This window comes from Salmo salar, chromosome 07 (assembly GCF_965601325.2).
Source record: "Salmo salar chromosome 07, fSalSal1, whole genome shotgun sequence".
Taxonomy (NCBI): domain Eukaryota; kingdom Metazoa; phylum Chordata; class Actinopteri; order Salmoniformes; family Salmonidae; genus Salmo; species Salmo salar.
In genome coordinates, this window is record NC_138297.1 from 60,320,704 (window position 1) to 60,335,726 (window position 15,023).

The 15,023-nt window shown below is 43.0% G+C and overlaps 3 protein-coding genes across 3 annotated transcripts; 1 reads left to right on the forward strand and 2 right to left on the reverse strand.

Moving 5' to 3' along the window:
• Nucleotides 1-35: 35 nt before the first annotated feature.
• Nucleotides 36-4,685, reverse strand: LOC106609683 (26S proteasome regulatory subunit 7). Its single transcript, XM_014208655.3, has 12 exons — nt 4,500-4,685; nt 4,007-4,044; nt 3,684-3,765; nt 3,357-3,456; nt 3,079-3,210; nt 2,890-2,962; nt 2,248-2,343; nt 1,835-1,999; nt 1,478-1,565; nt 1,045-1,247; nt 509-605; nt 36-298 (listed from the first exon to the last, which is right to left on the reverse strand). Exons 1-12 carry the CDS (start codon nt 4,570-4,572, stop codon nt 141-143), a joined length of 1,305 nt encoding a protein of 434 aa, XP_014064130.1. The 5' UTR covers nt 4,573-4,685; the 3' UTR covers nt 36-140.
• Nucleotides 4,686-4,898: 213 nt separating this feature from the next.
• On the forward strand, nt 4,899-10,634 carry LOC106597165 (dnaJ homolog subfamily C member 2). The gene is made up of 16 exons (XM_045722296.1): nt 4,899-5,111; nt 5,730-5,920; nt 6,351-6,426; nt 6,563-6,661; nt 7,132-7,354; nt 7,573-7,638; nt 8,000-8,091; nt 8,216-8,337; nt 8,442-8,591; nt 8,726-8,814; nt 8,908-8,977; nt 9,076-9,257; nt 9,570-9,670; nt 9,759-9,869; nt 10,078-10,232; nt 10,487-10,634. Exons 1-16 carry the CDS (start codon nt 5,054-5,056, stop codon nt 10,553-10,555), a joined length of 1,854 nt encoding a protein of 617 aa, XP_045578252.1. The 5' UTR covers nt 4,899-5,053; the 3' UTR covers nt 10,556-10,634.
• Nucleotides 10,571-14,771, reverse strand: LOC106609773 (peptidase, mitochondrial processing subunit beta). Its single transcript, XM_014208782.3, has 13 exons — nt 14,668-14,771; nt 14,163-14,300; nt 13,983-14,069; nt 13,749-13,878; nt 13,397-13,595; nt 12,902-12,981; nt 12,570-12,682; nt 12,076-12,219; nt 11,830-11,990; nt 11,541-11,626; nt 11,284-11,372; nt 11,093-11,168; nt 10,571-10,786 (listed from the first exon to the last, which is right to left on the reverse strand). The coding sequence occupies exons 1-13, from the start codon at nt 14,767-14,769 to the stop codon at nt 10,722-10,724; spliced, it is 1,470 nt and encodes a 489-aa protein (XP_014064257.1). The 5' UTR covers nt 14,770-14,771; the 3' UTR covers nt 10,571-10,721.
• Between the last annotated feature and the right edge of the window lie 252 nt (nt 14,772-15,023).

The window sequence follows — 15,023 nt, forward strand, 5'->3', positions numbered from 1 at the left end:
AGGTCAATGTGTGATTGAATGAAAGCTCTGTAACGTCCAAACTGGAATAAACTTTAATTGTGTAGGTAATGTTGAAGGACAGAAAATGAGCATGGACTCCCAGCCTCTTGGGAAACAAGCCCAGATGCAGACGGTGCTGTTTAGTTGTAGGTCATGTATCTCGGGGTGGCGCTGAACTTGGCGTAGGACTTGATGACCTTGTTGACCGCCTCCAGGAAGTCCTTCTCAGTGGCGATCTTCCGGCGGGCGCGGATGGCAAACATACCCGCCTCCGTGCACACGCTGCGAATCTCGGCACCTGATGGGACAAAACAAACGGTGTGATTGTTTCAGATTGACTACCTTGCTTCCCAAATATGGCTTTACATGGTTGGAGCCCGTCATTGGGCTGCAGTAGAGAGTGCTGGGTAGAGAATTCCAACGCAACCTTTTTACATGTCAATTACTAAAAATAGTGGCGCCCCCTTGTGTTGCATCACCGGAACAACATGGTGTCGGGTCCTCTTACCTGTGCTGTTGGGACAGAGACGAGCCAGCAGCTCGAAGCGAATGTCTCTCTCCACGCTCATGGAGCGGGCATGGATCTTGAAGATGTGAGTACGACCCTGAAACAACACCTCATTCTTTACCACACTGCCAGCGCCACTCTACATTCAAACTGAGGAGTAAATCTCAACCCAATCACATCTTCACTATTCATCCAGTTGGAATAATTGTTGGCAGCTAACTTCATTCACTTCTCATTCGTCTTCATGCATTTTTTATTACCACCTTTGTAATGATGTAATCTATTCCTCTGCATATTCACCGAGTCAGAGGCTACGTTCTAAATGGCACTCTGTTCCCTCATATAGTGCACTACTTTTGACCAGCCAAATGGCACCCTGTTCCCTAATGTAGTGCACTACTTTTGACCAGCCAAATGGCACACTATTCCCTAATATAGTGCACTACTTTAGACCAGGATCCAAAGGAATAGGGTGCCATTAGGGACTGGAGTCAGAGGTCAGAGTTACTCCCGTTCTAATCAGACATGGTATTCACCTCCAGGTCAGGCAGGCTGAACTCAATCTTCCGGTCCAGTCGCCCGGGCCTCATGAGGGCCGGGTCTAGGGTGTCGGGCCGGTTGGTGGCCATCAGGACCTTGATGTTCCCCCTGGGGTCGAAGCCGTCCAGCTGGTTGATGAGCTCCAGCATGGTCCTCTGGACCTCATTGTCCCCACCGGCTCCGTCGTCAAAACGGGCCCCTACAAGACAAGACACAACCCACATGTAAGTCGAGGCACAACAGACAGGGCTACTATTTCTGGTGACAAGACGAGCACCCTGTGCACGTCAAGCTGCCTCCTGCCCTATGGGCTGTTCTGGCTCAGATAAGGCTACTTACTACCACTTCTTGTGAAATGCATAAATGTGTTCTTTTACAGAGCTGTCTTGCATTTAAATCAGTACACAAGTTTTTTTTTTAAGCGCTGACCTCCAATAGCGTCAATTTCGTCGAAGAAGATGAGGCATGCCTTCTTGGTTCTGGCCATCTCGAAAAGCTCCCGCACCATTCTGGCACCCTGAGGAAGAGAAACAAGCACAGAGAACAAGGTAAGCTCACACTGATTCAGGACCACATTCTTGAGTTAATTCTCCATTATCCTGAGTTCTCAAATCAATTCAATACAACTTGATTGTGACTCGCTCAGGGTTGAAGTTTCCCCTATATACAGATCTAGGATCAGCTTCCCATCCTCCAATCCTAACATTAACCATTACTGGGGGAAATTCTAAACTGACCCAAGATCAGTGTCTGGGGGCAACTTCACCCTCCACCATTGTGACTCACCTCTCCCACGTATTTCTGGACCAGCTCTGAGCCGATGACCCTGATGAAGCAGGCATCGGTGCGGTTGGCTACGGCTCTGGCACACAGGGTTTTACCTGTCCCGGGTGGGCCGAACAGCAGAACCCCCTTCGGGGGCTCAATTCCCAGGTTGACAAACCTCTCGGGCTGAAAGCAGAACGGACAACGAGAGGAGACATCAGCAGAGGTACAAAGGATCCAATATGTTTTAAGTGTACGAGATGTCTAATAACCCTGCCACAAATGCAGGAAATCTGAGGGCACTCACCCATGTTTTTATTGCCTTATTTATTGATACCTTCTCATTTAAATGTCACGAATGTATAGTTTATACCTTATTGTGATATTCGGTAGAGTGATTATAAATGACAAATTGAGACTATAGGAACACTTACATGGAGCAGTGGAGTCTCCACCACCTCCCTGAGCTTCTCAATCTGCTCTTTACATCCACCCACGTCACTGTAGGTCACATCAGGCTTCTCTTCCACCTAGTGGACAGTAACAGAGACAGGGGGAGACGTTGCTGTTAGTTCAGGTAGCTACAATACGTTGACAAGTATCCTTATTTCAGGCCATGGTCGTAAACATTAGGCACCAAGCAAAAAAACGGACTATTAGGGAGGCACTACTTGAGGTGTATTCACTAGGAACCAAACTGAACCAAAGGGGGAGGGACCTACCTGAATTTGTCCAATAGAAACTCTGTTGCAAATAATTTTCCGTTTGCAGTAAACAGTTTCAGTAGCAAAAACATTTTGGGCTAATGATTACAGCCCAGAACTTGAACAAGAAACATTTCTTTTTTTCTGTTGCAAAAAGTTTTGCTACTGTCTGCCCTAATGAATAAAACCCTTTTCTCAAAACAGATGTTGGCCTTCTTTGCAATGATCTGAAAGTGCTGACCGGGTGAAAGCCAACCTAAGGATGAGTTTCCACCATATTGTTTTCACCCGTCAAGTACTTTTCCAATCGGTGCAGATGAAGGTGAGGAAACGGATCTTGAATTCAGATCAAGTGGTTGTGTCACGTCTTACCTGCATCATAGTGACAGTGGGGTCAATCTTGGGAGGCAGAGGAATGTGGATCTGGTACTTGTTTCTATCCACACTAAAAGATAAACACAGGAGACTTAAGTATCTAACAATAATACTGTACCAATGCAATATTGGACATCGGCACACATGATTCTTATTGGAGCAAGAGATATCACCCTTCATCCTTACCCGACTCTCATACCCTCCTCTATGTCAGTGGGGGCCACCTGGTCACTCAGGTCCACCACAAACTTGGCAAACTGCTTCACATTGATGATGTACTTTGGGTCTTCAGAGTCAGCGTTGATGATCTTTGTGCATCTGCCACAACAAAATACAACAAGCATGTGGGTGTTTAGCTCAAACTAGAAAAGAAAACCTAATAAAAAATATCCATTGTTTTTAAAGACAGTTCAATCTATTAAATGATGCTGGTGAGATACAGTAAATTGATAAAGGTGCCATACCTTGCTACCTGCAGAGGCTGCTCGCTCTGCAGAGTCTGTTTGTCTGCAGCCAGATCCCATAGAGCAGGGGGAGCCAGGCCAGTGTCCGATTCCTTAATGCCTGCATTGTTAGATAGCTGAGGTTAGTGCACGTACGCTATCTGTCAGACTTGAAAGCAACAAATAACAGATGTTCTGCTATCACTAAGGAAAAGCAAGCCACATTCTAAATATTTTCAAGCATCATGGGAGGGTAGAATACTCAAGGTAATCCCTATTCAATATACACTACATGTTTAATGAGTGATAATACACATGGATGTTACGTATAATCACAGTGCTGCCTACCGGTCAGTTCATTGATCTTCTTGAGCAGGTTTTGGATGTCATCTTCCACTTGCTTAATCTGTCTGGAGTAGGTGCTCTGGCCCTGTACACAACCAGCAATACAAAGATGTCAGTCAAAGAATGTAGGCTATGTAGTTATTGTAGCAGATAATGATCATTTCAATCAGTGATAATCAACCTTTAATCAATAGGTAATAACTGGAAAATGAATTGGTCTGCCCTACACCATTAGACATCACAGGGGTCATTATGATTGTAGCTAGGCCTACAAGATGTAAAATAGCAATCAATTAATGTACAGGTATAGACTAGCTCATACTCACATAAGTTTTCAATAAGGCAATGTCTCCTTCATCCAAAGCTGGAGGGCAAAAACACATTACAATTTACATAACATTCACGAACAACCAATTCATAGCTATTAAATAGGCACATATCATTATTGTAATAGCTTGTCTTTACATCCAGGCATAATTGATAATTTAAAAACCCACTGTGACATCGATGTCCAAAACAAAAATGGCAGTGTTCATTAGCCAGGGCTAGCTAACATTAGCCCTGGCTAGATAACTAGCTAGCTAACTAACTGATATTAAGCCATACTAGTAAAGATCACGTAACACCGTGGCTTGTTTGATTTTTGTTAAGTACCCATCGAGCTCATATTGCTATTAACTAGCTATCTTTGTTAAACTATTCACAGTGCATGACAATGTATTGCATGACTTAAATTTGCCATCATAGCTAACTGTCGTACTGACAAAGCTAGCTAACGTTAGCTAATAAACAGTGGTTCTCAAAAATATCATCACATACATCTGATAGGTTTATCCTCCTCTTCTTTGACATCTTTGATTTTCCTTTGATCGCCTCCCAAATAATCTGGCATTGCTAATGTTATTCTGTGTATAAAGTTTTACTAGAAGATTTTGTGCTTCAGCACAACAAGGATTACACAGCAGGTTTGTTACTTCCGCTATGCACAATTGACCGGAAATGGGGGTCGGACCTTTATTTGACGACCCATTGTCATAATGTTCCAAAGTTTTTTAAATGTATTTTATACAACCAATATCTGTTCAAATGTATGAATGTTCTTATACTAGTTTTAAGTGTGTCGCTTAAAAATGTAAACAGTCGTTTGTGAGAAGATCGTCTGTGAAATGATAAAACTATTATTTAGGAACTTAACATAAGGTATCCTATGTGTGATATCGGAATTATAAGAGTGTAAGCCAGGTCTACCCAGTAAGGCACTTGTTAAAGCAGGCCCATGTGGTGCACTGAAAAACCGGGCGACATACTAGCACTTTAGAAAACATTTAACTGAATACATTTCACAGCTGAATGTTATAGCAGACCTTTCCAGTATGCTGATAGAAGCATTAGAAGGGGATGTTACAGTCGTCTACTGTAATGCCATTTCTGGTAAGCATTGAGTGAATGTGAAAATACTGCTGATACTGACACAATTCGCTATCATGCAGCTAGCTAGCTAGCAAGCAACTCTGCTAGTTAACTACCGGTATATCAGATAACAACTAACGTTAGCTAGTTATCGCATACTAGTATGGAGTGTTATTTAATTCATATTGTTAATATTATCATTGTAGCTTACTAGCTAGCTAACGTTACTGTCTATGAAAATCGTTAAGCTAACTAGCTAAATTACTAAGGAGCGAGACAGCATTGATGTTGTGCATGTGTTTGCTGTTGCTGAATCTTAGTTTTGAATAAAGGCACCTGCTGCACAGATTTGTTCATATACTGTAGCCCCACATAGCTAGCTATAACACTTAACATGGTCATTTTTTTTGTTAATTTGTGGACATTTGGTGATCATTTGTTAAAAATAAAATAGTACAACATTCAACTTATTAAAGGATATTTGACAGTTCTAGTTCACACTTACTCATACAATTGTTTGAGTAAGTGTGAGTTGTTTGATACAACAGTTGTTTGATAGGTTGCAGAATGTTATTCTCCGTTTAGAGAATGCAGCCAGATGGGGATAATGGAGGGGGATAATGGTTGCCCTCCTCTCAGCCTCAGTGCAGATCGAGGTGGAACCTGTTGGTCGGTGGTTCGAGGCCTTTCTGAAGAGGAGGAACAGGAATGTATCGGCCTCCTTCCAGGAGCTTGAGGAAGAGGAAGAGCTGTCTGAGGAATCTGAGGATGAAGAGCTGCAGCTGGAGGATTTCCCCTTGCTGAGAACACTGGACCCCAAAGACTGGAAGGTAGTCAGGTGTATTCATTCCGCCGATTCTATTGAAAATCATTTCTTAATCTGAAACAAACGAAACGGGGATGAACATACCTGAATTTGTCCAATCGAAACACTCGTTTGCAACTGTTGGACTAATGATTACAGCCTAGATCAGTTAGATGCATGCAAGAAGTGTGCAAGGCGGTATTAAATGTGTCACTCTGCATTACTCTAAACCTATTGACGTTATATTGAGCTGGGTGAATGGAATATGAATGGCACTCATCCAATATGCTGTAATAGAAATCGTCCTCCCTCATCTTAAACGGCACCGACTGCCACTGAGTTAGACGTTATATCAGTGGGACCTCACTTCAGAACCGTTAGGAACACTGTATTGAATTCTACCTTAGGGAGTACGTAGTAAAGGATGTCTTCCCCCTTGGCATTTCTCTTTTCAGAATCAAGATCACTATGCTGTCCTTGGACTGGCTCATATGAGGTACAAGGCGACACAGAAACAAATCAAAGCTGCCCGTGAGTATTTCCATTTGTGCTGTTGTCTTCTGAACCACATATTTGTTGACCATAAGGTTTCTCTGGCATTACTTCCAAGAGTTCATTAGAATAGCAGATTGTTTTACTGCAGTATATTAAGTCTGTTTTTCAACAGACAAGGCAATGGTGTTGAAGCATCACCCTGACAAAAGGAAAGCTGCGGGAGAGCAGATTGTAGAAGGAGACGGTGACTACTTCACCTGCATAACTAAAGGTAAGGACATTGAAAAACGTTGTCAGCAATGCCACGGTCATGGTTTGTTCAAATCTCGCAGGGATCACATGCACATCCTAAAAAAGGAAGTCCCTTTGGATAATTGTCTTATATAGGTGTTATACCTCACAGTACGCCCTCTGTATACAAATACAATGATTATAGTATGAAATATAGTATTGTTTTACCAGAGGGTTGCTGGCATCAATATTTTAGGTGCCACCTACTGCCAATGTTCCCTTGAGCAACAAACGTAACCCCCTAACTGCTCATTGGGCACTGCAGCTGCCCTCTGCTGTAACCAGAATGTGTGTTTGTGTGTATATCGGGAGGGGTGGTGTTGGATAAAAGCAGAAGACAGATGTCTATCTGGTGGACTAATAAAGTAGATGTTATCTATTATCATATGAGGCTAAACATTCTGTTTCAGCTCCTATTAACAATAATATTTTGTTTTTATCTCATACCAGCTATAGAAATTCTGTCAGATCCTGTGAAGCGAAGAGCATTTGACAGTGTAGATCCTACCTTTGACAACGCTGTGCCCTCAAAGGGCGAAGGCAAAGATAACTTCTTTGAGGCGTATGCTCCCGTTTTTGAGAGAAATGCCCGGTGGTCTTCCAAAAAACACGTGCCCAAACTTGGCACTATGGATTCCTCTTTTGAGGATGTGGATAATTTTTATTCTGTTTGGTAAGTAAGACCGTCACTGGCCATCAGCATTGGCCATTGTGCGGAAAATGCCTTTTAACTTTGAACTACTGCCCTTCTCATCCATCCTTTCAGCCAAACAAATTCAGAATTTGGAACTTTTAGACATGAGGTGTATAGTAACTTCTCACAATGATTTGCTATTTCTTGTTCATTTATTTGAATTGTGAATTTGTTTCCCATTCATAATCTCAATCAAGGTACAACTTTGACTCATGGAGAGAGTTTTCTTATTTGGATGAAGAGGAAAAGGACAAGGCAGAATGGTAAGTAATATCAGAATATGGTGGGTAATATCAAAACAATCCATGTGGAATGCACTGTGTTATATTTATGTATTGTAGATGTTTTATTGTCACCAGGTACAGTAGAATGTGTTGCTTTACAGGGTTAGCCATAGTACGGTGCCCCCCTGGGGCAAATTAGGGTTAAGTGCCTTGCTCAAGTGCACATCAACCTATTTAATAAAAAAAAAGTTAAATACATTTTTTTTTTTCTCACATAGTCAGCTCAGGGATTCGAACCAGGGACCTTTCGGTTACTGGCCCAGAGCTCTAACCGCTAGGCTGCCTGTGTCTTCCATTCTCAGTAGTGTCTGATTTGTGTGCTTTCATCTGTTGAATTCAGTCGTGATGAGAGGAGATGGATTGAAAAGCAGAATCGTGCAGCCAGAGCCACCAGGAAGAAGGAAGAGATGAATAGACTACGGACACTTGTTGGTAAGGCCCACTAGACATGTATACCTGTTCTTACATGAACAATAGAAAATGACTAACTCCAAACTGAAATACCTGGCAGATGGGTTCATGGAATGACACTGTTTGGGTGCGTTTCTGTTGAAAGACACGGCCTACAGCCTTGATCCCAGGATAAAGAAATTCAAAGATGATGAGAAGGCCAGAAAGGAGAATGAGAAGAAGGCCAAAGCAGACGCCAAGAGGAAAGAGCAGGAGGAGAAGGAGCGGGTCAGTCCAGCACATTAGAACATCCATTTTGTTTTAATCTTGCCTCCCTTGTGTCCAGATTGTTTCTGCATAGACTTCAATGCGTTTCTGACTGTTGGTATCAGGCTCGGCAGGCAGAGCTGGATGCTGCACGGCTGGTCAAAGAGAAGGAGGAAGAGGAGGCCAAACTGGTTGCCCAGCAGGCCAAGAAGGAGAAGGAGATCCAAAAGAAGGCCATCAAGAAAGAGAGGCAGAAACTGAGGACAACTTGCAAGGTGCTGCCTGAATGGGATGGCCTCTCTCCAGGGAATGAATTAACATTTGCTGATTAGTGGGCAAGATTGTAATGCTGTTTAAGGTACCCAACTCATCTTAGTATTTGTCTGTCCTCTTTTGTTTTCCCCTGAAGAACTGGAATTACTTTGGTGACAATGAATCTGATAGTGTGAAAATGATGGAAGATGTGGAGAAACTTTGTGACCGTTTGGAGCTTGTGAGGTAAAGGATATTAATTGAAATTGCCTTATTGGTAATACTTTATTCAAATCTGGAGTTGAACTCAATACAGTGGGAATCACTTTCTATCTCCAGTCTGCAATCCCTGAATGAAGGATTGGCATCGGGTTCAAAGGAGGAGGGCAAGGTAGCGGTGGAGAAGCAGGTAGAGAGACCACAACACATTGGCATGATGACTGGGTGTAAATGTGGTACACAGCTTCCATCTGTACCACTGACATTGTTTTTTGTGTGTATGTACAGGTGCAGGAGGTGAATGCCCAGCTGCAAAAGGAGAAGGATGCGGAGGTGCAGGCCAGGCAAGCTGTCCGCACTGCCGTACAGGCCAGCGGAGGAGGCGGGGGCGGAGGAAAAGGCTGGAATGAAGAAGAGCTCCCGCTGCTCATCAAAGCAGTCAACCTGTTCCCTGCTGGAACCAATGCCAGGTACCCTCCCAGGGCTGCGTTCAACAGGGCACAATGTTGAAGTAGAACAAACAAGGCTAAAAATACATATAACAAACTTTCCTCTCGCATGTAGAAAAAGGAATCCACTCTATTCATGACATTTCTGTATTGACACTGCTCATGGGAAACAGACACTTTTTCATTTGAACAATGGTACAAGTTCAATATTCATGACATTTTTGCCTAATGAACTTGGCTGTGTTCTGTTCATGAAGCTGAACATTCCACTGCTGGTGTAGATTTCATGCTTTTACTTTAAGTGATTCGTCTTTTGTTGTTTCTATCCTGTAGATGGGAAGTCATTGCCAACTACATGAACTTGCACTCCACCAGTGGCATCAAAAGGACAGCCAAAGATGTCATCAACAAAGCCAAGAACTTACAAAAGCTTGGTGAGCAACTGTCATGTCACCAGTTGTTGGAGTCTGTCAGTGTGATTCTCTGCAAAACACTTTTGAGACTTTAGTGCCACTTTTTCAGAACCCGGGCAGAAAGATGAGATTAACAAGAAGGCCTTTGAGAAGTTTAACAAAGAGCATGCAGCCGTGCCCCAGACAGTGGACAATGCAGTGCCCTCTGAGAGATTTGATGGTGAGTGGTCATTTAGTTCATTTTTGCTTGCACAAAAGCCCATTGGATTTATACCTATGACTGAAAGTACCTTGTCACTGACCTCATACTTTCTACACTTGAGGATCTGATTAAGCAATATGGGGGGGTGTAGTAGTGACTACGGGTTCTTTCTGGATGTTTCCTAGTCTTAGCCATTCACTGTCCTCTTTAATTCTCACTGCTTCAGGTGCTGAAGCCAACACTGCATCCTGGACCACTGAGGAGCAGAAGCTGCTAGAGCAGGCCTTGAAGACTTACCCCGTCAGCACCCCAGAGAGGTGGGAGAAGATCGCTGCAGCTGTGCCTGGACGTACCAAGAAGGACTGTATGAAGAGATATAAGGTAAGCTGGGCCTTATCATTGATCCTTCTGTGTGTGGTTTCAATCCCTGTTTGTATGTACAATTTAGATGGCAGCATTCTAAGGCTGGGATACAATCTGATCGCGTTTAGTCCACCTTTTAAAAAGCAATGTTCCCATGTTTGCGGAGCCTGAATTCACAGTAAACGCGTCGACTCAATGGGAAGTGACCTTTAAAAGGGATCTACCGCTGATCAGATTGAATGCCTGCCTAAAGCTAGTTCTCTCCTCTACAGGAACTGGTGGAGATGGTCAAAGCCAAGAAGGCCGCCCAGGAACAAGTTGGCAGTAAAAGCAAAAAATGACAAGACAAGCAGCCCTATGTTCTTAACGTTATTGTGTTGGTCTTTATTTTATAATAAAATTAAAAGAAACCACAACTTACTCTGTTTGTAAAAGTTGATGTTTATATACTGTACAGTTGGCTGCTCGCTGTTATTAACTCTAAGTATCTAAAGAGAGCGCCAATTCTCAGGTTCTCATCCAGTACATCCCACTGCGAATTCGGTTGTAGTCTGGGAGCTGCTCAATTGGTCCTGAAACAAGAGGGAAATGTACTGAATGCTCTTTATACCACACCACTTTTGTAAGTAGTCAACCTTCAACAGTTCAATTCCACTGTTCTGACCTAGCAGCACAGCAGACTAGGTAAGGTCTTGACTGAGTGCAATATTGTATGTATTGTTTTGGCAACAAATTAAGTGTATATTTGTAGCTGAAATTGCATAACTTTGTTTGACGACCCCTAATGACCTTAAAATTAGGAAGGGGGGGAAATGCCAGTACACAGAATGAATTAGAATCTGTTCTCGATGTCAATAAGAATAGAAATCACAACGTACCGACTGCTGCGATGGCAGGTGATTTGTCATAGATGTATTTTGTACACACGTCCTTGATGGTCTTTGCATCTATGGCCTTCGAGGGACATAAAATATTTCAAATAAAGACACTGCAATTTCCCAATACAGTCCAAGTGTCTCTGCTATGTTAATCACAGCTGACGTTTGGCGTGAAATATTCATTTACTCACATCGATTCTGGCCTCCAGTTCATGCAGAGGGATCCTACGGCTGTAACAAAGCATCTGTCTGCCGATGTCCTCACAGATGGGGGTGGATCCTAGAAAAAAGGTCCATTTGATTTTACACAAGGGAATTTATTATGATCATTGGCAGGGTTTGAATTAAAGGGGGGCTGGCTAAATACCTCCATAAGAATTGAAATATCAATGTGCCCGCAGATATCGAAAGTCCATTGTTAATTCAATCCCTGATCACGTGGCCTTACCGTCAAGATGCAAAAGCATGTTTGTCTTGAGGAGGTTCTTGGCTCTTGCAACTTCGCTCTCAGTAACGCTAGTGCAGAGTGACATCCTGAGGTAAACAAAAGTAAACGTCAGTCAAATTTACTGGACAGAAGTCAGTGTGAACTGAGCGGCAACCCCCTTTCACACTACCCAAACTATGCTGGGCCAGATTTTTTTTCACATTGTCCTTTTCAGCCCTGTTCCAGCATAACCAGGCCAGCTTGGTTTGACTGCCCACTCAGGTGACAGCTGGGCTCAGTCAGTGCTCACCATTCCAGCTGGGCGAAGTGCATCATCTCGTTGATGGTGCCAGGCTCACACACCATGTAGAGTCCCCACAGGCCTGTGTCGGTGTAACAGGTGTTGAAAGACTGGAAGCTGTGGCACAGGTTGCCCTGGCACGCCATCTGCGCCAGCTTGCTGGAGAGATTCTGGCAAAGGTCAATACACAGATGGTAAGAGGAGGAATCGACCTGGAAGGAGTCCCGGTGCCTGGGAACATGAATGAGAACTTACCACACCCCCACCAAAGGAGCGGTCCCAGTTGCCGATGAGTGTGTTTGCCACCATAAGGGGAATGGTATCGGGGTGTGACCAGCCCACTGCTTCCACAGCAATGGCAATGTGTGCCAGGGGCATCTTGTCATCACGAACTCGGATCTAACCAACAACAATGAAATCAATTGTCCAATATGCTAACAATGTAATCAAATTGGCCAATACACAAGGGGAAATTCCACAGTAAGTGACTCATTTCACATCAAACAAAAAACAATATTGGAAAGTTAAACAAACCATACAACTTTATGCACAAGGACTACTTTGAACATTTTACAAAAACACTTACCAAACTTTGCATCTGCACTGTTCAAGTAAATGTGTTTTTGTAAACATTTCTTTGATATACATTTTAAAGTGAAATCTGAGTCACTTACCATGGAATTGCCCATGGGGAGCAAGTTTGCACTTTGCCTCTGTTGGAGATAAACATTAAGGGCCTTCAATCTCACCTCACTTCCAGTAAAGTCACATTGTGGGAAAGTTGGCGCCTCTCCCTTGTATCTGGCAGGAAGATTCCCAAAGTGGTACTTGGCCAAATCTATCAATTCATTGTGTGAAACCCCTGTTCAAAAGACAATTTTAGCACAAAATATCTTCCATGGATTCTATTTCTCAATGACTGTACATTGTATGATTTTGACCAATTGCGTAGGCATTGCCTACTAATTGGTTGTCATTGGAAACACATCTTTATTACTACAAAACATAAGCACGCCATTTTCAAATGTTGGGATGGTGCTGGAACATTTTTAAGATGTCCCTTTAAGATGAGAAAACCTACCTCCAGCAGCAGCCAACACTATTCTCGGTCCTTTGTAGTGAGTAGTGATGTATTCAACAAGGTCTCCTCTGTTTATTGTTCTATAAACACAGACAGCAGAAATGGCACTGCATATCCCCTGTGGTTTCTATGAAGCAAACTGATCTGAGATGACCGTTAACTAGTTGACAGGAATAACCAAGTCTAGGGGTGTATTATTCAGTAGTGAGTAATTCACAACATTGCAGATTTAAAGGTAATGAATACAGTTAACCGGATGCCCTGTTCAGTATGACAGGCAATCATACCTGTTCTGCACAGTACATTTCTATGTTAACATTCTGTAACATTGTTCTCTCGTGAGCTGGGTTATGTTCATTAGGCACAAAACGGAAGAAAACAGACAATCCGAGTGGGACTAAGCTTCCTGGCTAATAAGGAATGCATATTTTTTTGTGTTTGGTTGCAAAACATTTCCCATTCTGTGCTGTAATGAACCCAGGCCCAGAGTCCTACTTGATATTCTCTGTAGGGCCCAGGATGGTTCTGCCCAGCGCTGTGGCTTGATAAGCTGTGGCGTGGAGGTAATCAAACACCACTTCCTGCAGGTTTGTCTCTACTTCCTGCATCTCTCGGAGGATGACCCCTCGCTCTCGCTCGATCTCTGCTCCCCCCAATGTGCTGTTCTGGATGATGTCTGCCAGGATCTCTACCGCTGGAGGACAAGGGAAGGGGAGCATTATAAACAGTTTCCGCCACACCGAAGATTCTTCATTTCTTATAGAAAAATGTCCACTATCCATCTGTGGCCACACACAGTTCAGCGACAAGACAGTGGAGCAAATCTCTATACAGTCAGTGGTCATACCTCTGGGAAGGTCCTTTGTGAATGCTTTGGCGTAATACACAGTCTGCTCCCTCGAGGTGTAAGCATTCAGATGGGCCCCCATATTTTCAATCTCCAGCTCCAGGTCAAGCTGGGAGCGCTTCCTTGTACCCTGCCAGACGCACAACACAGATGAACAGACATGTCAAACGGTATCAAAGTTGGTAATGGAACATTGGTTGGGATTTGCAGTAGATGTAGCACTTGTCATCTAACCTTGAAGGCCATGTGTTCCAAGAAATGAGCAGTGCCATTGTTCCTCTCATTCTCATAACGACTCCCTGCGTCTATCCAGAGACCAACCTGCAAGGCACCAATTGATCACATCCGACTTCAGCACACTACTCTTTAGTAGACAGATTGTATTTAAACAGTGGGAGGGGCTCTGTTACTCACTGTGCAAGTCGAAAGACCGGAATCCTCAGATGCAACACGTAGTCCATTTTCTAAGGTGGTAACCTTGGTTTCAGGGACATTTAACATCACTTGGTTGGCGGCCTGTGTAGCCAATAGTCTGTGTGATCCAACTATGGACTGCAATGAGAAGGGTGAGTACTATTAGCGACTACCGGTATTAGCTAGCTACGGAGAACGTTGATAGCATTTGCAAGTTTTACTTGGTTGGGCATTACAGTTTATTCTAGTCTAGACTGTGAAAAGAAAATATCTAGGTAATGCTACTGGTTTGAAGTAAGTTGTATGATCATTTCACACGCAGAGTCAATTATCACTAGAAGGAATTATTCTACTTCATCCAAGCTTCAGGACCTGCAGAACACAGGCAATGCTGCCTGGATATCCCTCTTATTTAGCTTCTATAGTTAGCTAAGTATCTGTTATTGATAATTCTACCAAAGGTTTACTGGCTAAAATTGTCGCCCTTCTTGATATCGAGACTTACCCTGGTTAAGACATTAGTCTTCAATAAATTCCGTTTTACAATATATCTCCCAGCTGATGTAAGGCGCTGTAAGGACGTCGCCATGTTGATTATTTGTGACATGGCTATTGCGCAAGTGCGATTATTTAGTGAGCTGCTGTAATGCGCATATAACACAGCCCACCAGCATTTGCCATGTCATTATGATTAGTAAAATGTCATTTTCATAAATATACATTTACAAATGTAGCTATAATTGTAAATGTATAAATAGAAAACAATTGTTTATCATCTTTAAGAATGAAATTGTACAATACTTGAAAACCATGTCCTCCTCTAGTAATAAAAAAGCTGTGAAGACCGTGAATGTATGTAAC

What these genes read in the sequence shown, in the direction of transcription:
- LOC106609773 (XM_014208782.3), bottom strand. Translation starts at nt 14,769, where the DNA reads ATGTCACAAATAATCAACATGGCGACGTCCTTACAGCGCCTTACATCA. An exon ending in CCGGTCTTTCGACTTGCACA is followed by an intron (nt 14,070 to 14,162) that starts GTGAGTAACAGA and finishes GGTGCCTTGCAG; the next exon opens with GTTGGTCTCTGGATAGACGC. An exon ending in CACAAAGGACCTTCCCAGAG is followed by an intron (nt 13,596 to 13,748) that starts GTATGACCACTG and finishes CTTGTCCTCCAG; the next exon opens with CGGTAGAGATCCTGGCAGAC.
- LOC106609683 (XM_014208655.3), bottom strand. Translation starts at nt 4,572, where the DNA reads ATGCCAGATTATTTGGGAGGCGATCAAAGGAAAATCAAAGATGTCAAA. An exon ending in GAGGAGGGTATGAGAGTCGG is followed by an intron (nt 2,963 to 3,078) that starts GTAAGGATGAAG and finishes TTTATCTTTTAG; the next exon opens with TGTGGATAGAAACAAGTACC. An exon ending in CCACTGTCACTATGATGCAG is followed by an intron (nt 2,344 to 2,889) that starts GTAAGACGTGAC and finishes ACTGTCCACTAG; the next exon opens with GTGGAAGAGAAGCCTGATGT.
- LOC106597165 (XM_045722296.1), top strand. Translation starts at nt 5,054, where the DNA reads ATGCTGATAGAAGCATTAGAAGGGGATGTTACAGTCGTCTACTGTAAT. An exon ending in CTTCACCTGCATAACTAAAG is followed by an intron (nt 6,662 to 7,131) that starts GTAAGGACATTG and finishes ATCTCATACCAG; the next exon opens with CTATAGAAATTCTGTCAGAT. An exon ending in AGGTAGCGGTGGAGAAGCAG is followed by an intron (nt 8,978 to 9,075) that starts GTAGAGAGACCA and finishes GTGTATGTACAG; the next exon opens with GTGCAGGAGGTGAATGCCCA.